This window comes from Cryptomeria japonica, chromosome 9 (genome assembly GCF_030272615.1).
Source record: "Cryptomeria japonica chromosome 9, Sugi_1.0, whole genome shotgun sequence".
NCBI lineage: Eukaryota > Viridiplantae > Streptophyta > Pinopsida > Cupressales > Cupressaceae > Cryptomeria > Cryptomeria japonica.
The window spans coordinates 495,476,129-495,501,831 of NC_081413.1; the positions used below are offsets into that span (position 1 = coordinate 495,476,129).

General features: G+C 34.4%; 1 protein-coding gene across 2 annotated transcripts in view; it reads left to right on the forward strand.

Moving 5' to 3' along the window:
- Positions 1 to 15,204: 15,204 nt before the first annotated feature.
- Positions 15,205 to 25,703, forward strand: part of LOC131079675 (pyruvate dehydrogenase (acetyl-transferring) kinase, mitochondrial) — a 39,272-nt gene continuing 28,773 nt past the window's right edge. The window contains exon 1 of one of the 2 annotated variants that reach the window (XM_059211073.1): positions 15,205 to 15,930. In XM_059211073.1, coding sequence (XP_059067056.1) covers positions 15,670 to 15,930 — 261 coding nt within the window. In that variant the 5' untranslated portion in view covers positions 15,205 to 15,669. The remainder of the gene's footprint in view (positions 15,931 to 25,703) is intronic. The other variant, XM_058017685.2, reaches the window with a different exon arrangement.

The window sequence follows — 25,703 nt, forward strand, 5'->3', positions numbered from 1 at the left end:
TCCATCTCCATCTCTTCATATCTCTCCACCTTTTTGTCCTATTATATCTCTCAACCAATTAAATTCATGTAGACTATGAATGTATGCAAATAATAGACCAAATTTTATCCTAATTCACATTCTATACCTCTTCGACGTTACACACCAAGGTGCAATTGCTAGTTTACTTCCATATTAGCTTACATCAATCATATTTTCAATTTATTATCATCATGAACTTTTAAAATATCTAAAAGTTAAATCACTTCTTTTATTCTTATTGAACCTTTAGTAGATTATTTTCTTATGTACAATCGCATATAAAAGAACTTATCTCGGCATTATAGAAGGGCCCACTAGATAAGACAGTTATAATGATGTGTCAATAACAACCTAAACTTTAACATTCTAGAAATAATAAATAATGATTCTTATTTATGAAGTCAAAACGACCAGTCCAAAATTCATTGTTTTCTACATAGCATTTTAAAATCAATAAAAAATGTTATGAAATATTCCTAAAAGTATGAGAGTGACAACTATATATCATGGTGCATAGGGCCACGTGCTTTGAAATTAACGAGGCTTTGTTATCACCGGTCCCGTTCAGAGAAGGACGCATGTACAAAACCAACCATTCAATAGAATTGAAAGTCAAGAGGAGGAAAATGAAATTTATTTAATATTTTTCAATTGTGGTAAATTTAGTTCGTATAAAATTCATTTAGAGAAAAAGATATTGTTTCTTGAAATTACATGTAAAAAGAAAATGACCATAAAGAAGATTGATATAGACGTAAATGAATATGAAAATATTTCTAGTATTCTACAATTTTTTCTTTGCTTCATACACGAAGTCGTTTTCAAAGTCTATTCATAATGATGGTGTGGTTTATCCAATATTGGTGGATCCAAAATGACTATGGTGTGGTTTATCCAATGCTAGTGGATCCAAGCTAACTAAGAGGAGTATTCATGTCCCAATCAAACTTCTTATCTCATTTTCCTATGTTTATAATAATATATTAAAATATAATCTTTAAGAATTATATGATATAATATATAATCTCTAATAATAACTTACTCTTATTAAACCCTAAGTAAACTACAACCCTTACCAAATCTTAAATGTAATTACAAACGTTATGATTTGATCTTAATATTCTTCCAAGAACGTTAATCCTATATGTGTAAGTGTATGTATGTATGTATGCATGTATATGTATATGTGTGTGTGTATATGTGTCTATGTATGTATATGTGTGTGTGTAAATACATATATACATACATGCATACATATACATATACATATACATATACATATACATATACATATACATATACATATACATATTTACATAGGAATATGATTAGGATTGAATACCCATTGTTAAAGGGGTTTGAAAGGTCAATCTTTCATCTAACGGTAGGGATGGAGTGAGGTGGGAAGCCCCAAAGCCGAGATGGATTAAAATCAATTTTGATGGCATTTTTAAGGGGAATCCAAGTCTAAGCGAGGCAAGGTGTGTTGCCTGTAATCACGTTGGAAGAGTGTTAAGTGAGAAGCCTATGCCTTTGGGGGTGATGACAAATAATGATGCAGAGTTCAAAGTGACACTTTAGATGTTAAATGTGGTCTCAAATTGAAGGCAAATAAACTTTATTTGGAAGAGGACTCTCCATTAATGGTGAATGCTATCAGACAAAAATTTACCCCCAATTGGAAACTACAAAAGTGGCTCATATCCATCTAGGAATTGATTGGAAAATTTGAAGACTTTAAGAAATTCTAGGAAGGTAATGACATGGCTGATGAGATGCCCAAAATGGCTACTGGGTAGCTAGGTTGCTCCCCACTAGCTCAGGTTGGTGGCAAGAGTTGGTGTCTCGTCAAGATGATGTAGGAGGATTGTGCGACAATGACTTGTCATTGGGGGGCAATCAAAATAAATCTATGACAAGTGTGTGATGTGATGGGTCTTTTCAAGACCATTATTTCTATAGTTATTTTTGTAAATATACTAAAAAAATGGAAAATAGAAAAATCATTATTAAAACAAGAGATGCATTGTGTGTAATAAACACTATCAATTAGTTTGTGTATTTACTAGAGATTAAAAGTGTGAAATAATCATTTATTTTTGTTGAGCATAACAATAGAGTCATTCAAATAAATCCCTTTGTAAACTTAAACAGTTTTATTATAATCATTGCAATGTGATTTTTGAATCAATAATGTGCTTGAACATGTTGTATTTGATTCATATTGGTGGCTTTACAATTAAAATTACAGTTGGAGTGAATGTTAGTGGCTATAGATTGCATAAATACAACACTATTATAGTATTTGTGAGTTCTTAAAATCGTATATGAATTAAATTCTTACTGGTCATTTTTTGCACCAAGGCAATAAAATTATATTAGATAATACCTCACTATTTTAATAAGTGTGAATCAATTTTTTTAAAATATATTAATTATATTTAGTGCATAATTATATATGTATGTATGTATGTATGTATGCATAGTGAATAATTATATTATTATTTTCTTAAAGTAAATTGCTACCTAGGGATAGCTACCATTATATTAACACCAAAAGAAGATTGCATCGACCACAAAAGAGAGAACAACTAGGTCCTAATGGCCTCAATGACTTCTTGTGATCTCTCAATCTACTCAAGAGGGAACATGATCCCATTTACAAACATCATATGCTCATAAGTCTCCAAATCATTCCTACTTAGGCCATCTCTCAAAACCATGATAGCGTCATACTTGTCATTGTTCCCAAATAGTTCTTCAATGTTGAATATGTTCGCCACCAAGACCTTGAAGGTTGTGGTATCCATTTCTTTGAGTGCCTCTACAACTTGCTCTCTAAATTGGGGAGCAACCATTCTTCTGATGGATTTTTTGGTAGCTTCATGGTCCCTCGTTGTTCTGGCTACAATGTAAACAAATAGTTCCAACAGGGTAGCATTATGGGAGTGGGGGCCTTGTAGAGTTTTCTCTCCAATAATCCCTTGGGCCACACCTTCCTCCACATCTCCTCTATTACAAACACCTCCTTAATTTTCCCTTCTATCGAGTCCTGACATCTGCACTCGCACCCTAGGATTGTTATTTTTGAAAGCTTTGTCATATCTCTTGCTTTCTTGCCTCTGTTCTCTACCCCATTCTTATCTTCGTGCCTTATTAATAGGCTTTACTGATCTGATTGTCATCCCTCTCCCCATCTCATCGACCGTCAGAAACTTGCCCAAGAAGATAATCCATATCTCCTTGACTGCCACAATTGATAGAAAGATTGTAATATTAGTCCTCGCTCCTTATCCTTCCCATTCATTTCTCAAATTGAAGCCTCTCCAAACCCGAGGATCATAGGCAATGATTATTTCCTTAGTCTGGCTGATATCATAGTTTGACAAAAAAAGTCGGCCCCTGTATTTGCCTCTCTATACACGTGTTTGATTGTGTACTCCTCAAAGTCCATTGGAATCTCTTTAATTTCGTTGGTTCACATCTTCGTCTTCTAACTAAGCATTGTTTCTGCTACTACCGCAAGTACCACATTCATTGAGCCTCCCTTAATGTCCATCCTATGCAACCCTTTCTCCTTAGCCAGTGTCAAACCTACCAACGGGGTGTTGAACTCCACATCATTGTTTGTGCCTACATGCAGTTTGACTGAACCAGCCCACGCCAACTTCCTCGTGTCATCTCTTATTATAAATGCAACACCTAAAAGGCTCGAATTTCCTTGTGAAGCTCCGTCGAAATTCAATTTAAGATGACCCCTTTGTGGGAGAGTCCACCGAGCGCTTGCCCCGAGCCCTAATGTTTCTAATAGTATCCACCTTTGGTGGTATTAAGTGTGGCCATATTTTCACCATACGATCATCCCACGATGTAAATTCATTGTGTACCTTTTCCTGCAATCTTAGTGCTAATATTCTCACATATTGCGATCTCCATTTTGTTGAGTATTGCCCTGGATTTTGACTATTTGTTAAAAATTTGTTGGTTCCTCTCCTTCCATAATGTCCAAATTAGTTTCACAAGTATGGCGTACCACAAACCTCCCCAAATATCTTTCTTACGTAAGATAGACCAGCATGTAAATCTTTCTTTTAATGTTGTTGGTTTTGGGCCATGATAGTTCATCTTCCCTAAGAAATACTGCCAAGACTTATGGACAACTTCACATCAAACAAATAGATGATCCAATGTCTCTTCATTTTTGTAACACAATGGTCATTTGAAAGGGCCGACAAATCCTAACTTTTAAAGCCTTTCTCCTAGTAAAATTTTGTTATGCACTGCCAACCAAGCGAAGGCTCCTTCCTTAGGGAGGATGCTCAGATTCTAGCATAGTTCAGCCTACCATTCACTCTGCTCCCATTTTCCCCACATTACTTTGTATCCCAATTTTGGTGACAAAAAATTTCATCTAACCCCACTACTAATATAATGTGTCTATTTGATAATTCTACCTCCAGTGCTATCTTCTTTTCTTCATCCGACATGTCCATACTCTTCCATTTGACTATTCTTATCCTGTTTGAACTTGATATATCCAAACAGTCCTTTAGCTTATCCCCCCAAATTGGTGACATAATTTATCTTGCTCTTGCCATACCTGGTATTTCCACTATTGCTTTGTAACCATTCCACGAATATCTTTGATTTTTCATGACAGATGATCCGTGATGACATTTCTGCATTTTACCATGTGGTTCTAGATTGTAGAACCACGTGGTGGGTTTGCAATTGTGAACATTCAATTCGACACTTCCTCATCGAGGTATTTCTTCTGCAATACTCTGCACCATAAGGACTCTAGCTCTTTGAACAGCCTCCAAACTAGTTTTGCTACCAACACTTTATTCTGTGTTATTAAATCTTTAATGCCTGCTCCACTCGCATGTTTTGGCTATATGATGATGTCCCATACTGGTAGCAGTACTTTGTGGATGTCATTTGAACCATTTCATAAAAAGTTTCTAAACTTTTTGTTTATATCTTATGTTGATTTGCTTGTGACTTCCAATGTAGATAACATGTAGATTGGGATCGCTGCAAGTATTGATCTTATCATTGTCAGATGTCCTGCCATTGTGAGCCACCAACCCTTCCAACACTCTATTTTTTTCCCACATTTCTCCACCACTTCCTTCCAGAATTTTCTTTTTACAGACCCACATAAGAGTAACACTCCTAGATAAGTTGTCGACAATTTTTCCACGCCAAAGACCAAAATGATGCTATCCTCTTCTACACATTTTGGTTTGTATTAAAGAAATAAATTCTTGATTTGTCTTTGTTGATCTGTAGTCTTGATACTTCACAATAGATATCCAACACTCATTTGATGATTGTTGCTTCATCTAAAGAGGCCTTCCCATACGAAATGGTGTCATCGTCAAATAATTGGTGGGAGAATGGTGGTAGTGATTGTACATCCCTGATGCTTGACTACACCTCTGACTGCAACAGAGACATTATCTTCCTGCTCAATGCATCTACCATTATCATGAATAAAAAAGGGGATAAAGGATCTCCTTAACGTAGCCCACACCCACCTTGAAAAAAATCCACATGGTAGGCTAGTGATGAGAACCAAATATCTTGGAGTTGATATGCAATCGAACACCCATTCCACCCATTTGTAACAAAATCCAAATTTCTTCAATATTAGCATTAAAAAATCTCAATTATACATGGTCATAGGCTTTTTGACATCTTGTTTCAAAGTCACACTTCTCGTGTTTTCCTTCTTGATGGAATGAAAGATCTCATGTGCTTCAACAATTCCATCTCATATGTTTCTATTTGGGAAAAACCCATTTTGTTTGGGTGAGATTATCTTGAAAAAATCTATTTTAATCTACTGGCCATTACTTCCACAATCTTATATATAGTATTGCATAATGAAATAAGGCAAAAGTCAAATAAGTCATGTACATCTTGTTTTTTTGGGGGTCAGGGCTATATTGGTGTTGCTCATTTCCTTGAACATTAAGCTTCATTTTGTGGACTCCTCTACCACTACCCATATGTCCTTCTCCATACTTTTCCAACATTTTTGAAATACTAAGGCAGTGAAGCCATCTGGTCCTAGAGCCTTGTCAAGATTCAGTTGGAACATGGTTTCTTTAACCTCTTCTAGTGTAGCAGGCGCCATCAACATCTGATTATCTTCCCTTGACACTATAGAAGGAATTTTAGATATGAAGTTGCAATTGAGGCTTTCCGTACTCCCTTCTTTGCCTAAAAGGTGATAAAAGAAAATGACCCCTTCCTCCTGTATTTTTGCCTCCTCTGTTAGGATTCGCCCATTGTTGTGGTGTATCTATGTGATCTTGTTCCAACATCTCTTCATTTTTGTGGAATTATGGAAAAATTTAATATTACGATCACCTTCTTTGAGCCAATTTTCTCTAAATTTTGATCTTCAGTAGCATTCTTCTTTGGATAAAATTCTTTATACTCCTTCATTAACTCCTTTTACTTATGGAATTTGCTTTAGCACATTCCATGTTGAATGACAAGTTCAATCAAGACTTCCATTGCCTCTTCTATCCTTTTCTTTTCCTTAAAGACATTCTTGAGAACCATTTTGTTCTGTACCTTTAGTTTCTCCTTCAACAATTGTAGTCGTTTACAAAAAGCAAACATCTTTGTGCCTATAATGTGTCTTGACTCCAACCATCACTCTGATATTAACTTTGTCATACCTAGCCAACAAAACCACGTCTTCTCAAATTTGAATTGACATCTTGAAGGTCGTGCTTCTTCAAGGATGTTTAATTCCACTGGGAAATGGTTCAAAATTGGGATGAGTTTAATTAAAGTGCTTGGAATTAGGGGAGCATCCATCCATTCCTCTAACATAAAGAATCTATCTAATCTTTCGGCTATGTTGGAAAAGCCCAATCTCTTGTTGTTCATGTGTACTTACCATTGGAAGGAACATTGTTCATCCCCATTTAGTTATGGAATTGGCTGAAATAAATCTGTGCTTGAGCTATTCTTCCCAATCTACCAACCTTGCTGCTCAGGTGTAGAATAGCGTTAAAATATCTCGCTAGAATTGATTTTTTTTTTACAGCTTTGCAATTCAATACTCAATACTCTCTAGAGCTCATGTTTCTCTAGAATTTTAGAAAGTCCATATATATTATAAAGGATGAAATTAAGGTCTAAACTAAGACTTTTCACCTCTCACTTGATCCAATTCTAATTAGAGGACAAAATCAATATTGATATCTTGTGTGGTTTTCATATTATACACATTCCTCCTGATGCTCCTTCCATTGTTTGGGAAAAGTTTGACCATCCGTAGCAATATTTTACAAAGGCATTTAAACTTTTCTTTTTTTTAATTTGGTCTCTTGTAATAATACTATATCAATCAATTAGCTTTCTATTTTGTGCTTTCTCATGTGCCTCTTGTTAGGGAAATTTAAGCCCCTAAAATTCCATGTAAATATCTTCATTTCCCTCCAAGGGAGGATTTGCTTCCCCTGGATCTTAAAAGGTATGTTTTGATGGATGATTTGCCAGGTAACATCCCATCCTTCGCTCTCTTTTTGCTATTTGTTTTCCTTCATGTTCTAGGTTTTGCAGGACCCTCCTTTATGGTTTTTGCTAGAGTTTGACTTATAACTTGTAGTTCTTGGTTCAATTATATCTATTTCATCTTCTCTTATCACTCCTAATGTTTTTCTTTTTGGGGTTTCCCTGTGTGTTTCTAATAAATATTCTATCAAGGTTAATTATCCAATCTCCTCGTGCACTTGATTACCAATGTCAACAAACAAATGTGAACATTCTCCTCCTTCATGTTCTTTATTTTGATCATTTGGCATTCCAACCTTGTTCTCACTAGCATCTATTTCTTCAACAATGTTCTATTTTATTGTAGGATTGTTTGGTTCTTGATATTCATCTTCGGTTATTTTTTGTTTCCAAACCTTCCTGGCCATTATTCTACAATCCTCCAAATTGTGGTTCCTTCTTCGACAGCTATTGTAAAATAAATTTTCATCTTCCTTTTCATTTTTTTTTTGCATCTAACTACCTGTAGAAGTCATCAATTTAATCTTAATTAGGATAGGGAATATCGTTGATGCCTTAATCCACACATATAGGATTTGATCATCGTCTCCCAGGTCTAGTTCTAAGGTTTTCCCTATGTTATTCCCGATCTTCTTCAAATAATCCTCAATCCAAAATTTGAAAGGAAGATTGTAGAGACACACCCATAATGTCTTTTTCTTTGGGCTTAGAACAATTAGGTTAAAATTTGGAACCCATCTCTGTGTATAGACATAAGAATCCCCAAAACTCCATGGACCTTTTGACAAAATCTTATTTCTTTCTTCTTCACTACCGAATCCTGCAGTAAATAATTGTCTACGAATGAAATATACTTCCTTTTCTTTCCCCCATCTTAGGTTTATCCATCTGTGAATTTCATCTCGTGTCTTCTTCTTCCCCATTATTTGGTCGATTATGGACAACTGTTTATACACCAATATATCTCTGTTTACAATTTTAGATAAGTTGATTTGTCCAATTTTGTATTTTTTGGATCTTTGGTGCTAGGTTTTCCTTCTAAATTTTCGTAAATTCAAATCTACGTTTCACACTCATCTATCGCGCCATTTTAAAAGGGTCTTTGAATATTTTTTTGTGAATGATTATATTTAGTGTAAAAATCATTTTTTCCAAAACATATCATTTTTTAAGAATATTGTGTTTATATTACCATTTATAAAATAGTATTACACATATTAAGAAAAAGATGGGTGAAAAATTCATATCCCTAGAGTCCAACTGAGGCTACAACCTAGATCATAAAATCAATAAATAATTATTAAGTGGTTAGATTTAAGGAAAATGGAGGAGGAGGAGGAGGACCTTGGTCATTCAATTTCTCCCATACATTAGTGGGATCTAAAGAAAAAATGGGTAAGTATCATCCATCAATATCATTGTTAACATTTTTCTCTTGAATTACTTTATTAGTTACACAAATAAGAGAAACAACAAGAGTCATCCAAGAGAACTTGTTCGAGTTAGGCCAACCTATATTTCAATAACCAACATGAGGTGGTAGTGAAGTAGAATGATGAGAGATGGGCCAAAACTAGCCTGATTATGCATTATTCCTTCTAAAAAGAGGAGGGGAAGCTTGAGAGTGATCCTCCTAAGTGTCATGTGTAGAATGGTTGCACTCTCAACAATACCCTTGAGGAGGAGGATGACCTTGAGATGGAATGGTAGATGAATGCACTTTGACAATAGTAAAAGGGACATTGCCCTAATGATCCAATAACACATGTAAGTGGAAAACCTTAGGTGCAACTTTATTTTCTCTCAATTGAATCTACAATAAAATATTAGAACAAATAATAGATTTAGAGCAAAGTAAAAAATGATGATCAATAAAATAAATAAAGAAAATAGTATAATTTCTATCTTTTCAAATGCTAAAAAGAATCTCTATCCTAAAGGCATGCCAAATACGAGTATACTTGAAGGAATGTGAGTCTAGCACCCTAATAACACCATATGCAAAGAGAAAGGTTTAGGCCTAAAAAACTTAAATAAATCATAAATTCAAGTCCAAACATTTTGAACTCTAGGAAAAAACCCAAAAAGGTGTTTGAGTGTCTAATGATGGCCACATAAAGGAATCAAGGATCCAAGATTCCTAAATGGGTTAATTTTGAATCATTGAGGAGGCATTCAAAGAGAATACACTAGGAAAAGTGAGCCAACCTTGTCTCAATAACAAAAAAACAAATAATTTGAAACTTGCACTTCCAAAATAAAAATGAAGACTACAAATTCGATTGTTGGTTATGAGTATCCTTATGAGGCTTATTATTTAAAATATATTATTAGGACACCACTTCCAATATTCTACCAAGTTTTACACTCACCATTTTTATGAATCATATCATCCAGGATGGATGACATAACCACACCAAAAGTCTCATGATCTTGATTGGAAAGGTGAGATTTGGCCTTGGATTCATTCTAAGATAAAAGATTCCTAATAGATTTAGAAAATAGAGTAGGGATAACTTGAACTCCCCTTTCAAAAAATTATAAAGCAGAAACCCATAATATCTCAAGAAGAGGGCAAATTTGACATTTTAAGGTAGGAGACCACCAAATATTTTGTTGATTAATGAAAATACCATTATGAAAATCAATTCTATTCCGTAGAAGCCAAGGCTTTATATCTTCCCATGAAAGCCAAATATTTGTCATCACAAAGGTCCCTTGAACTTGAATAGACTCTTTCATATAAGATGGGTATGAAGACCAATTCCTTTCCAAGTTAGTCACCCAACAAGGTGCCCAAAATAAATAAAAAAGACACACCAAAAATTTATGAGCCTTATTACCCTCCAAGACATGAATTATCCACTTGGTGCACAGAGAAAAAATATAATGTTGAGTGGAGATTAATCCCAACCCACCTGAATTATGAGGGAGACAACAATACTCTTATGCTACCCAAAAGAAAGAAATAATGATTCTCTAAGAAAGACTAGAGGAAATCTCATGGAAGATTTTATAATTTTAAATAAGAGGCTTTAGAGGGAACCCAATAGGAAGAATAGTAGACATGAGTGATAATAATAATCTTGAGCAAGTTTGAAGCTTCCTTACCAAAGATAAATTTTTAGTAACCCAATAAGACATTTTTTCCTCGATTTGAAGAAGCATAGGTTGCAACAAAGTTGTAGGTGAAAATTGAAAAGAAAAAGGAACTCCCATAAAATAATTCTTTTGCCATGCTCAATCTACTTTCACTCGCATGAATTAACCCAAGGACACTTTGGTAAGAAGAATTATTTGTAACATTAATCATGTTGCATTGAAGTGGCAAGTTTGAGGCTTTATAGAAAACATCAAAACATTAAAGAGTGTTTCATATTATTTTCCTCCTCCAAGAGGGTGTGAAAGGAGTCATAGCAATGACCATTAACAAGATGAGTTGAAGAATTGGATAGATAAATACCTTTAACCAGACCCTGAACAACTAAAAGGGTGAGAAAGTACTAAAAACTTCAACATCCAACACGTATATAGTTGGAGCTAAAGGGAATCCTTGGTAGATGGACCCGAAGAGGCTAAAACTATTAGATTGATGACCATTAATAGTGAGATAGATTGAGGCACATTCAAATAGCATACATAATATTGAATAAATTGAGAACCAAATTTCAAAGCTCGAAGTATATCGAAGATAAAAAGATATTAAATATAGTCACAAGCCATAACAAAACCAATCTTGATAAAAATGGCCTGTAGATGAGATCGCAAAGTCCATTCCATACCTTTTAACACTACAATGATATTATCTAGAATAAAACTAGGTTTGATAAAAACAAGTTCTCAAAATGCACAATTTGAGGAAGGAGATGATGAAGCTTTCACGAAAGTGCTTTGGTAATGATTTTATAGGAGACATTAAGAAAGGTAATTTATCTCTGATTGTAAATTTCTTCCATATTTCTAGATTTGGGTATCAATTTTATATTTCCTTGATTAATAACCTTTCCTAAGGAATTAAAATGATATGCTTCAATCTAGACTTTATGTACGTCCTCCCCAACATAATACCAAATAGTTTTATAGAATTCACAAAGCAAATCATAACAATCATGGGCCTTGTCATTAGCCATCGTAAACACAACTTCTTGAAATGTTACCAATAGAGATAAATTGATCATATTATACTTTTTGAGAAGAGGAAATCTGACAAGGAATACCCTTGAAGAACTCTTGCAAAGCATGATCATATTTAGGATAATTTATTGAGACTTAAAAAATTGTTCATATTGTTGAGAAAATCTTGGAGATTATCTATGATTTCCTTGAGAAGATGTTGGCAATCTTTAACTTGTTGATACATTAGAATTATGATAAGCTCGATCTCCCACTTTTAAATAATACATTTTGGCTTTAATTTATGCACCTTTAGTGGTATATTTTCACCAATTTTCTTATGATGGTAAAGGTTAACCACTCACAAATATAAAATAGGAGCAACACAATTAACTTCAAGAGTAGTAGTGACATGATGAATATTTAAGGTGGTAGCTTTTTATACATGATGGTGAAAGATAGCTAGTTGAAATCCACAGATATGAAGAAATTGAGAGGCATGCATGATGACCCTATTACACTAAAAAATCCACTTAGCTAAATAGGCCTAGCCTCTAAGTTCCACACTTGACGAATGTGGGCTAGAGTGGGTTGATGAGGTAGAAGATGAATAATAATTTGCAACTCAATACTAAATATGATAGGACAATAATTAGATAAAGTAAAATTTGGTAAGAGCTCAACTCGAAGAGAAAAATAGTTGGCAAAAGGAAAGTGCCAAGCAAAAATTATAGCACGATCAATATATTTAAATAATTTTTTCAGGACCAATCCAAAAACTGTTCCATGTAGACCAACATGTATGATTTTTGTAGTGACCCATATTGGGATAAAAGGCCCATTTTATTTCATATATAGTACCATGTCTCTCTTTCACTAACTATCTAATGCAAAGGCAATGCCCCTTCTTTATCATATGTTATTTCAACCATATTAAAATCCCTTTACGTAGCTCAAGTTGTGATAGGCATTAAATAAATGAGCCATCACCACAAAAGAGATCTCTCAACAACATCATTAGAAGCATATATATCGAGAATACCAAAATAACAATTTTCAACATTTAAGAGGGTTCAAATCATTTGATTGATGGGTCACAACCTTGATCAACCATATGGTGAAGCAACCTAGAAGAGATAAAGGCAATGCGATCTCCACAACTTATACCATGATTGCTACAAAAAAAGAATTGGTTGACCAGATATACAAATTGTAGAAAGAATAAATCCTAAAATTTTGACCTTATATAAATAGAGAATATCAAAAGCTATTTTTTTGTCGAGCATCTCAAACTGCATACTTCCTAGAGAAGTCAACTTGAGACCTTAAACATTCCACATGATAATATTTATTGACAAGCATCAAGAAGCATATGATTATTATTTAACACTTCAAGAGTAGAATAATGATTTTGCAAAAAATCATCTCAAGAAAAAATCCCCAATTGAATGTTTGGAATTGACATCTTCCTTTTTTGTAATAAATTTTCCTTTCTCTAGGCACTCTAGTGGATTACAAGATTGACATAGACTAACAAAAGGAGGAGAATGAACAACATTCTCTAGTTGTGAAGATATAACATATGTTTAAGTTACGACATTTTAAAAATTTAAGGCCAAGTGGAAGGATTAACATTAGAGGCCACCTCAATTTGCACCTTAGTAGTTCGGTGACCAATAGTAGCTGGGAGCCTTAATAGGATGGAAAGTGGGCTCCTTATGAGGAGAAATTGGAGGACAATCCTTAATCTTATGGTTAGAAGATTGATACTTGAAGCAAGTATATGATTAATTAAGGCAAAGAACACATTGAATGTCATGCAGATGGCTGGTCTATATAACCTTGAATTCTTTCAAGTCCTTGGAGAGAATGACCTCTTGACATAAATATACTTTTATAGGTGAGTGGAATAAAATTTATTAGGCTCAATATAGATGACCTTACCAAATGAAGCAATAATAGTGATTAATTTTTTTTAATAAGATAAAGGCAACCTTGGAAACTCAAGTCAAATAGGCACATAAAGTATCTTTTAATCTGAAATAGAAAAATCACATGCTTTAGGTTGGAAAATCAAAAGAGATGCATAAACATGCCAAAGACCATTTTTAAGGATAACCTCTATATGGCAAGACAAAAAAAAAGAGAAAAAATTTAGTAAAGTTTTGGATACATCAAGTTAGATCCCAAGTAGCGCCTAATGCTTGTTAACCCATTCTTAGAGCATGCATTTTGGGGGAGTTCTCTCCTCAATACATACTTTAACCACTTATGTGCATTACCAAAGTTAGGACGAGTAAAATGACATCCATAGGAGGATAACAAATCTTACCTTGTGAAATATCTTTGGCATAAACATTCATGGATGCTTGTTTGGATGAGCCATGACTCAAAGCCACCAACCATCAACACAAGTACAAATTGTTGGTTGATGAAGTTCAAGACCATATAAAAGGCTACTTAGAAAGCCTACAATAAATATGGAAGATTAAATGGCATCCTGCACTAAAGGCATACAATGCGATAAGGAGAGTGATAAACCTAAGAAAAGGACAAAAACCCTATTAGAACATCTCATTTCATGAAAAAAGAAAACCTTAACATAAAATCAATAATCTAAAAGTCAACAATGTAATTGTATAGAATAGGATTTCATTGAACATATAGTTAATTTTTATTTTCATTTACCTTACCATCTCATAATGTACAAGGACTATTATGATAGCTATAATAGCGTTCAACAATAAAACATTAATATAGCTGAAATTTCAACTTCAAATTAATATTTGAATGCTACTTACATATAATTAAAATTTTATCGCAAGAATGTAATGCATTGAAATGCACTGAAATGTAGTTGAAATTTGAGCTTCACATTAATGTTGAAAATGACTTACACTATTGATATAGCTGAAATTTTATCACAAGAATCTAATATATTAGATATATAATTAATTTTAAATAATAATAAACTAATTAAACAACAAATAAAAGATTTTAAATAAAAATTAATAATGAGTTACAAGATTCTTATTTAAAATTTTAATTTTATATAATTATTAGCTAATAAAAAAAAAACAAAAACATCCAATAAATATACTAATAGAATATGCTAATACAACACAAACATCAATAATAGAAAGAATTAAGAAATTAATAAAAAGAAAATTTGCGTGATATTCTATTCTGAGCAATACCGATCAGAGAGAAACTGCTAAAAGTAAAGACAACTGAAAAGTTGGAACTAGATTCCGTATCAGGATAACGCGCAGAGCCAAAAGCCCTTGTCAGAACCTAAAATGAAATATATAAATAAAACTATATACATTAAATATTTATTAGCAACAAAATCCGCAATTTAATCTTCGGATGATACGACGATTCATGCGATCCACATCTCGTGGGTCCCACACACAATAAAATATTCATACCCAAAACCTGTGGGCCACTACGTCATTTACAACACAGAATATTCATACCCAAAACCTGTGGGTATCAAAGACCACTACGTCATTTACAACACAGCCGTCCGATCAGATTCCTGCCCGCCCTTTCACGATCGATCTTGCCACGTCACACCTTGAAAGCAAACACACGGAGAACTCTCTGACGATTTTGCAGACAATAGTATGCCATGTCATCCATTCCTTCGGGACGAAATGTGTTTTAACATGTTTTTGCAGTAAATTCTCTGTTGAAGAAGGTTACCAAATCCGTTGAAGATAGTAGAAAATTTTCGCATTGTGTGGCTGCGAGTTGAATCCTTGACTTATTGAGACAAGAAAATACGAGAAATACATTAAAAAAACCCTCCTTTCTGTCGATGCGCCCGCAGGATTTTGTTCCTGTAGAAGATTCTTCTAGGCTTGGATCACGATGTGCAGTGAATTTTTTAAATATTTTCGATTAATTTGAAGTTTACAAGGGTTTTTGTATTTGTTTTCTTTATCATTTCTTTTGTGGAGGTGGTGTGATTTGAACCGGCGATCTGGCATGGCTTTGCCATACCTGGCCTCTGCTGCGAGGCGGGCCATTGAACGCGGTCTGGCCGAGGAGATAAAAAAATGCAGCCTGATGAAGCAGACAGGGGTTAGCTTAAAGCACATGATGGAGTTTTCGTTGCATCCGAGTGACAATTATTTGCTATTTTCGGCTCAATTTTTGCACAAGGAATTGCCAGTCAGGCTTGCGCACCGCGTGACAGAGTTGGAGAATTTGCCGCACGGACTTTCTTCTCAGGACGAAGTTTTAAAGGTATTTGTGATTGTTTGTTGAATTTTTTAAATATACATATATCATTCGCCGCTGGTGTCAAACAGTAGCATCGAGGTTCTTATTATGTTTAGGGAAAGGCTTCTGAATAAAACTGTATTTGAATTTGTGCTGTTGTTGTGGTATGGTTTGGTTGTTTCAAAGGTAGAGAGAGTAGCTCTTTTCTTGCAATTTAAATATTGCCGTTTCGTTTATGTAACAGCTAACTTTGTTATTTTTAGTTTTACAAAATGGAAATTTATGATGTCACTTAGAATTGATGCTTCATTGAAGCTATTCTGGAATAATAGAGCAAGTCGTTTTTGATCTTTTGCAAAACGGTACCGCTGTTATTTACAGTTTAATGTAAAACTTCTCTGATTTAACTTTGAATTTGTGCTTCTTTATTATTTTTCTTGTATGATAGAGCGAGTTGTTAATCTTTTACTGTTCGAATACTGCTGTTTTTCCGGTTTAAAACTCTAAAGTAGATGGTTATACTTTAAAAAATCTTAATTCATATTCTCACTGTGCTTCTTGTTGTGTTTCTGGTATCATAGAGTGAATTGTTGTATTTCTACAATATAAATACTGCTGTTTCTTCTGATGTTTAACAAAAGCTTAATTAATGATTTCACTTTGAATTTGTCCTTCGTTGTGTTTGAATTTATGTTTTTTGTGTTATTCTGGATAGAGTGACTTGCTTCTTTATCATTCAAAATCTGTTTGTTTCTCTTGTGCAAAACACTTAATTCGTATTTACTATTTACAGTTATACAACAGCTTAATTCATGATTTCACTTTGGATCTGTGTTTCTTTTTGTTGTTTAAAAGGTATAGTGATTTTGTTTTTTTGGTATGTACTTGATGTCAGGAGAGGCCTCCGTTCTGGTCCTGGTTTCGCCTGGGTACTGGTTCTGGTCCTGGTACATCCCAGGGACCCCAGGGTACTGCCCAGCCTTAGGATTGTGTTTTTAAGTTTTTAACATATGAACATTACATCATAACACAGAATTCACAGCAGATTGAACAGCAAGCAATAGACATCATCAATGAAAGTAAATAATAGCTATTTATGGCTGCAGATGAATGATTTGTTAGTTTAGAATTGCTATTTCAGAGAGGTCTGGGTTCTGGTCCTGGTACATCCCAGGGTACCGCCCAGGCTTAAGATTGTGTTTTTAAGTTTTTAACATATGAACATTACATCATAACACAGAATTCACAGAAGATTGATCAGCAAGCAATAGACATCATTAATGAAAGTAAATATAGCCAAACCAGCAAACCCGATCCTCGAACTCGAACCGGAACTGTCAACTTAGGTTATTTTTACAAAAAAAGTGGATAATTTCTCCTTGAATATTTACTTCTTTGTTTTTACTGTGTAAAGATTTTCAGTTTTACAGTTAATTGTGACTAGTTTGTTTTCTTCTGGTGCTGAAAAATAATCCCATAATTTGAGGACTACAAACTAAATGATAATTTATGTTTGAGTTTGTAATTTTATGTTGTAATTTTTATCTTATTTCTATTTTCTTTTGTGCTGTACATCTTTGATTCAAAGTTATTATTTCATGCTTTGGATTGTAAAATATTTTATTATTATCGTGCTTCTGTTTCTGGGGTGTGAAATGGTAATGTTGCATTATTATCAGTTTCCATGGAGTACATCAATATTTTCATTTTGAATTTTTCTTCTCCTGTTGTGATATTGGTACAGATTTGATTTCCTTTGGTGCCACAATATCTCTGTTGCAAAACAAGAACCTCCAAATTTTTATTTCAGGATCATTTCTTTTTTAATTAATGCTTCGTTGTTATTTTATAATTTTTCTTGTATAGTTATGATAAACGTACGGTGATATCCTTTTGTTTTCTTACTGTTTAAATATTGCCCTTGCTTTAGTGCAAAACAACAACCTCGTTGTTTTCATTTTTAAGTGCATGGATAATTTTGTTTTCAATTTGTGCTTCTTCGTGGCTATTTTTTTAATGACATTGATTTTCTAAAGGTATTGGGTCTTCTTGTTTTTCGTCTGTGGTTATCATAGTGCAGTTTCTCTGGTGTAACATAATGCCCTTCGTTTTGTGGTTGTTACAAATTTAATGTATGATTTCCCTTTGAATTGATTGATTGCTTTTTGTCATTTTTTTTGCTTGTGTCTGGTGCAAGATGCTAATTTCTAGCAGATACCCATAATTTGCTCCTTTCAGCTTGTGTTACTTTGCTCTGTTATAAATTGAATTTTGTCTTTTTTTACAAGCCAAATGCGTGATTTCACTTATTTGTGCTTCCATTTTATTTTGGCTGAAAGAACTATATGGGAAGAAACCCATTACATTTTACAACTCATATTTCTAAATGGTCAAATTTATAACTAAAGCAAGCAAAGAAAAAACTCAGAAAGGTTTTCTACTACCGCATCCCCAAAAGGCCTCTTTGACATCTATAATCCTTGAAAACATTAATCTTCTTATCTGACAGGCTAGAGAGAAAGAGATACCGAGTGTACCCAAGAAGCCAAATGAGGCTATAGTACCAATAGAGGCCCTTTAAAGAAGAATTACAGGTAGAGTGGCAATCAAGAGGGTCAGATTTGATCATTGTGAACAAGTTGGATAAGTTTAGAGCATTTTTTAGTAGACATAGACCCTCACTCAGAGAGAGAGTCCAATTGTGATTTTCCTTAGAAGCTCTTTTCGCAAGGTAATTCACAACCAAGTTCCATATCTTGGGGATATGAACAAAGGAAGTAGTTTCAAAGTAAGGAGTAAGACAAAGAATTTTTCAGCTAAACTTGCCAAGAGGACTCATGGGTCCTCACTCTATTCAAAAGGGAAACCATGATTGAGGAATTTTTTTCACAAATACTCTTTATCTGACCCATTTTGCAAGCTTTTCCAAGAGCCAAACAGTGGCTTGAGCTTTTATTTAATTGTTTTTATTGGCTTCCATAGCAGTAGAGAAGAAAAAGCAAACAAAACCCTTCTTTAAAAGGTCCAACCCCTCCAAGCTTGACAACACTTGGCTTGCCATGAGACTTTTTTTTTTAAAGAAACTTGGGGGGAGGGAGGAGGAGGCAAGACCATTTACCAACCCTATTCACCTTTCTAGAAGCTTGTTGAGTAGGGCAAGAGTAAAAACATAATGTAGCACAAGAGTGGTAAGGTCCCATCCATTGAACATCTGGCAACAATGATCTCTTCGACAAAATCCATGGCCTTTGCCATATTTGTCAGATGAGACTTTGGTAACCTTGGAAAATTTGATGGTTCCATTCAAGCCAGATCTACCAAACGATAAAAATAGCACTAGGCTTCTAGGTGACATTGAGAAAAGAAGGCAAAGAAAGTAGCTGACCCACTCACACAAAATTTAGACAAGGAAGTAACATTAATGATAAGTCAATTCCAGATCTACCACTAATGTTGTTGTGCCTTGCACCCACGACTCATTTTTGCTTGCCAGCTTGGGGGCCTACCTTGTGTGTTTTTCTTGCCTTGCTTTGTGCTGGTCCCTTCTTGCTTTGTGCTTGTCCCCTCTTGCTTTGTTTTTGTTTCCTTGGTCGTCCTTGTCTTTTTGGTGCTTGTTGGGCTTGCGGGGTTTGCCATCTTAGCATGACAATGATATCAATCATGATTCTCGATGCTTTCTTTTCCTTCCCTTGTGTGCTTATTATCCATTGAGACATTGTCCTTGATCCCCAATGAAGATGATCAAGAATTTGTCAGATAGACTACTCCATTGAGATGTCAGAGTTTTTCTTGATGGCATGTTGGAAGGTGAAACTTGATACTCGATGTGGGAGGTGTCTCGTCATCCTAACTATACCATCCAACGTTGCATTCAATAATTTGACATGCATTAAATGCAATGTGTTGATGTGTTTTTTATGACACTTCAAACTCAAAATAAAACACTAAGTATCTTATCCTCTCTTGAACATAGAAACTTTGAATGCTAAACAAAGCAATCAATCAAAGCAACTCCAAGGTTTACAATTCGAACTATGGGACTTAAGTACTATGGATAGACTCAATGATATGATGTACCTAACCACATTTTTCATTGGTCCATATTTAAGGACATGTGTCCAATACAGTGTAATGATCTCATTGGTCAATATGGACCAAGCTTTGCTCTGCCATGACGACAACAACTACACAAACTTGATGCAATCTCCTAAGGAAATGGAAGATTTTCACACTGTGAATGCATCATCCAAATACCCAATGCTGATGCAACTTGAACAAGTATCCACAATCGAACTTAGCACAATGATCAGGCTCAAGCTATCTTTACATTGTATCTTACAAGCAACAAATCACAAAAAGTATGAACCAAGGAATTCATCACAATATCTTCATAAGTATCCACCATGATCAATTTTGAGAAGTAACAAGGAACCATGTGAAATGTAGAAAACAAAGCACATACATCCACCATAACTTCAACAAAAGTATTGAATTGATTTCAACATAATTTAGCAACAATTTCAAGCTTCCTCCTACTCTATTGCTACTTCTAACTGCCAACTATTGTCTATTTCTGAACTATTTACTATTAACCTTTACAAATGAGAAGGCAAGGCCTTTTATAGATATCCCAATTACAATGAAGGGCCAGGGTTGATTCTCAAACCAACGACCAAGATTTAACTATAAAACCCTAATTAGGGTTAGTTGCAACTAACGCCTTCTTGACCAATGAGATCATTACAATGTATTGGACACATGTCCTTAAATATGGGCCAATGAAAAATGTGGTTAGGTACATCGAATTTTGTTCCTTCCACGTGTAGTTTGTTGATGAGTCAGGTACATTGAACCTAGACATGTTGACTTGTCATCTCCTGATAGGCTGATGACGACTGGATGCCACCTTAGCATGCCTTGTAAATCATCACAAAGTGTATGTACCTTGGGCAATATCTCTTGATGCTCAACATTTCCTATTGCTTGACTCATGTGATGTTGATGGGGGCATATTCCCAAATTGTATCATCTAAGTGATCAAGCTCCCAACTTTGCTTAACTCTTTTGCTTAAATTATATGGATGATGAATTTGAAAATTTGTTGGCCATTGATGAAGGTGAGGGGAACTTCTACCCACTTACTGAAGTACTTAGTGGCACTAATGATGAATTAATGGCCGTTAGAGGATGAGGGATTTATCTTGTCAATGAGATTGAGGCCCCATGTAGAAAAGGGCCATGGAGTGGCAATTTTTTGGAGAGCTTGAGAATTTGCATGGATTAGGTCTCTATATTTTTGATGACATATTGACACTTACGTTTTTTGACCTATGACATGCATCATGTTCCATGTTTTGACATGCAACACGTATTTTGACATATTGACACTTACATTTTTTGACCTATGACATGCATCATGTTCAATGGTGGGCCAATAATATCCTTTTCTTAGCAAGTTCTTGGCTAGGACCATACCACTAGTGTGTGCTCAACAAATGCCATCATGAACTTCTCTGATAGTTCGGTTTGCTTTGTGTGAATGTAAACATCATAAGAAGGTGCCATCATACCGTTGATGACAAAGTGTGCCACCAAGGAGCGTTTAACGAGATGTATGGTGAATGAAGGATATGCATCAATTGAATGAAAGGTTAGATGGAAGGGCTTGTGTTTGGAGGCAAGTATGAATGTTATGTTACCATGGGGAGTAGGGACCAAAAATTATAAATATCATTTCAGATTCAGGGATGTATGTCGGGATCATGAATTCTAACCAAGAATTGATATTTTGAAATGTCATTGTTCATGCTAAGGAGAAACAATGGTTTCCATTGCGTTAGTTTCTCTATTATTCATACGAAGTATCTGCTCAAACTGAACACACACACACACATACACTTTCAATCATGCTCTTGTGTGGGATGAGTATATCATCCTTAGTTTGAAATTCATCGACTTGTTTGATGAATAGCTCAAGATCACCAAAAAACTGATAGATGTGATGTTCCATTGAATCGTGAGCTTGAGGCATGAAAGTAAAGCTTCGTATTCAACAATATTATTAGTGTAGGGAAATGCAATTTTAAATGCCTTTTATATGAGGTCACCTAGTGGTGCAAGGAATAACATATCAGCCCTTAAGCCATGTGTGGTGAAAGAACCACTGAAGTAGAGCTTCCATTTCGATGATTCTTTAAGAATGAGAATGGACTCATTTGGGAAGTCGATGTTCAAAGGTTGGGTGTTTGCAAGTGGTGCTTTAGCCAATTGATCTACCACTACTTGTTCCTTGATTGCCTTTTGACCAACATACTAAACTCATTAATCAACATAATCCACTTAGCCATTCTCCTTGTTAGAGATGTTTTTGACAAATGATATTTGAGGGGGTCAATTTTGGCAATAATCTTAGTTTGATGATCAAGCATGTAGTGCCTTAATTTTTGTGAAGCAAAGACAATGGCTAAACATGCCTTTTCCATAGATGTGTAGTTAACTTTATATCCAAATAATTTTTAGTTGATATAGTAGATAACCCTTTCTATCCCTTGATCATCATGTTGTGCTAGTAGAGCTTCCAAAGCAACTTGTGTAGTTGAAATGTAAAGAGTCAATGGTTCGTTTGGGATAGGTGCCATGAGAATTGGTGGATTGGTGAGATACTATTTCAATTGATTGAAGGCATGTTGACATGGCTCATCCCATTGAAAATCTACATTTTTCTATAGAAGATGCAAAAATGGTTGGCATTTATCAACAAGTTGAGCAATGAATTTATTTATAGCTTGAAGCTTTCTGTGTTTTAGATTATGTGGTAAAGGTATTTGTATAATTGCTTTGACTCTGGTAGGGTCCACTTCTATACTTATTTTGGAAACGATGAAACCTAGAAGCTTGTTTGATGTGACAAAAAAATGCACTTCTTAGGATTGAGATGGACTTTATTCCTGTAGTCTTTGAAAAATGTGTAAGGATTTCAAGACTCTAGTTTTTGACTTGCCTAATAAGTCATCCACATAGTCTTCCATAATCTCATGAAGCATGTAATGAAAGATTAGAAGATTATAACTTAAACCAAAATATGATATATAAACAAAATGCTTCCTATTTTAAATTAATTGCAAACCTTTTGATCAAGCAAACAATGAAATTTGAATAATTGCAAACAAATAAAGTTATCAATTCAAATCCCAAGGTGAAGTAGATTTGCTCCAAGGATTTGGGATGTAGTTTCTCAAGTATTTGCTCCACAAACCTACGACATATGCCAATCAAAGGTGACTGATTATTGTGCATAGGATAGTGTGCCAATTTATAGATTTTTGGTAGGGAGGATGGACAACCAAAACTCAAGTATGTGATCTATGGTGGAGATTGAATGAGAATACTTTCCTAGGATCAAGGAGAAAATGGAGTGTTTGCATTAAATTTGTTTAAGATGATGGCTTAGATTTTATTTACTAAAAATAGTAATTTGTTGCAGCCAAAAAATTGGGAGGGGAGTGCATGTATACTTGGAAATGATGGAGGGAATATGGGTAAATCAAATGATAAAATATTATTAATTTAATTATTCACGTGAGCTTGGAATTATAGTAATTAAATAATAATATCGTTTAATTATATGTGAGGTGGAAATTGAGGTAATTAAATAATCTGATGTAACATTGGGTTAGACTAGCTAAATAATGTTTATTTATTTCCTTGGTGGTGAACAAAATTAATTAAAAAATATAATTATTAAATTAATTGATAACATATTAAATTATTAAATAATACATAATTTATTTAATTAGTGGCAACAAAATGTTAGTATGGACTATGTAATGATATATGTGTCTACACATAGGCAATCTATTCCTTAATTGATGGTAGTTTGACTAACATGTTCTTTCCTCAATCGATGGAAATTAATTGACAAATCCATCCTTAACAGACCCTAACAGACTCATCCACCTTATTTCCTTATTCAACTAACCCTAATTGACTCATCCACCTTATTTCATGATTTTACTAAGCTTAACTATTCCTATGCTTCCAATTCACTCACTCAATGCTACTCCTATCCTGCAAATTGCTGAATTCAATGAAGACTCTCTAGGGGTTGGGAACCACAGTTGAAAAGAGAGGTTCAAAAGCTAAGTATTTGGTTATATCAATTGTTTTCCTTGTTGGTTATCCTATGGAATTTAAAAGTGCGACTTAACATTGAGAACTGACAGACCTTTGTAAATTCATTTTTGTGTATGGAAATGGTTAAAAAAGAATAAAAAATGATTGAGCCTTTGAAAGCCTTGTTTTTTTTCAAAATTTGAATTATAACTCGTATAGTTTTCAACAATGGTGTTGCTAGTTATCCATTACACTGTCCCATTGATTTTAAGCTTAAATGTACTGCCAAATCACTTTGAATAAGAACAGAAGAAAATATATGTACCATGGAAAAAACCTCAGCAAAACAACTGTGCAGCTATAACAACAAATACACAACCGTACAGCTATAAGAATGCATGGCACTTCTGCACAATGGATAGCTGAAATTCTCACAATGGGATTGATTTTATTTTTTCAAACACAATTACTACACAAGTTTCATGAGCTTCAATAAATCTATATATAGGCCTTGGCAATACAGCATGGATTTATAAAACTCTACCAACATATGACTTTTAATTGACTGACTAACTTAGTTCAACTCAACATTCAACATCAACATCAATTTCCCCTTGAATGATTTTAGCGACCTTCTTGTAAGGAAGAAAAGAAATAGAAAGATGGTGCCATGAGAAAATGTAGCACATCACCCTAGGCACTTGTGATAAGGACATGCAACCCAATAATAATTGATTTCAACTTTGATTCCACCTTGGAATGGGATCTATCTCCTTGAAACTTGTAAAACAACCACCGTTGGGTGTACATATAGAAATGGGTCTCAAAGTCTTGACATGGCTCTTCACATTACCTTTTGTATGACCAAGAATGACAAGGTACCCTCCTTGTTGGGTTCATGAATTAAATACTTTGGCACATAGTCTAATGAAGGTAGCATTATACAAGGAAAACATTATGTCTTATGATAAAACATTGAATGCAAATCTAGACAGATGGACATTTATGTGCTACCACATGTCTTTTTCTACTAGCTTAGCTTGAATTTACTGAAAGTGGATTGTAACTTCAGCTAGGAAGATGTAACTGCAACCATTGCAAATGATAGAAACTTGTGCAGAACACTTGCAAAAACATGACAAATACAAAACACATATTTTTGGCTGACATAGGATTGCCTTTTGAGCTTGGCTGCTTCTGCAAAAACCATTTGACATTGTTGCAGCTAGGTAGTTTTCTAGTTAAAAACTACCGAATTGCATAGCCATAACACAAACAATCATCATCAGACACAATGGAATTCAAATATCATAATAACAATATGAAAAATAACTGGATTAATTTCTTATTCTGCACAGGTAGTTTTTTAGTTAAAAACTACCCAATTACATAGCCATAACACAAAACAATTATCATCAGACACAATGGAATTCAAATATCATAACAACAATATGAAAAATAACTGGATTAATTTCCTATTCTGCACAATCTTAGATTGCATCACAATATCTGCCTCTAGAACTTACAACAGATGTAGACTTCTGTCTTAGATTCCAATACAAAACATGCACTAAACAACAGTGCTACTACAAAAATTCTCAACTGCTGGATCTCAACTTTGTTCTCTCTATATCCTAATTCAAATGTTGTGTTTGATTGCTTTCTTTGCTCCCCAGGTGGTATTC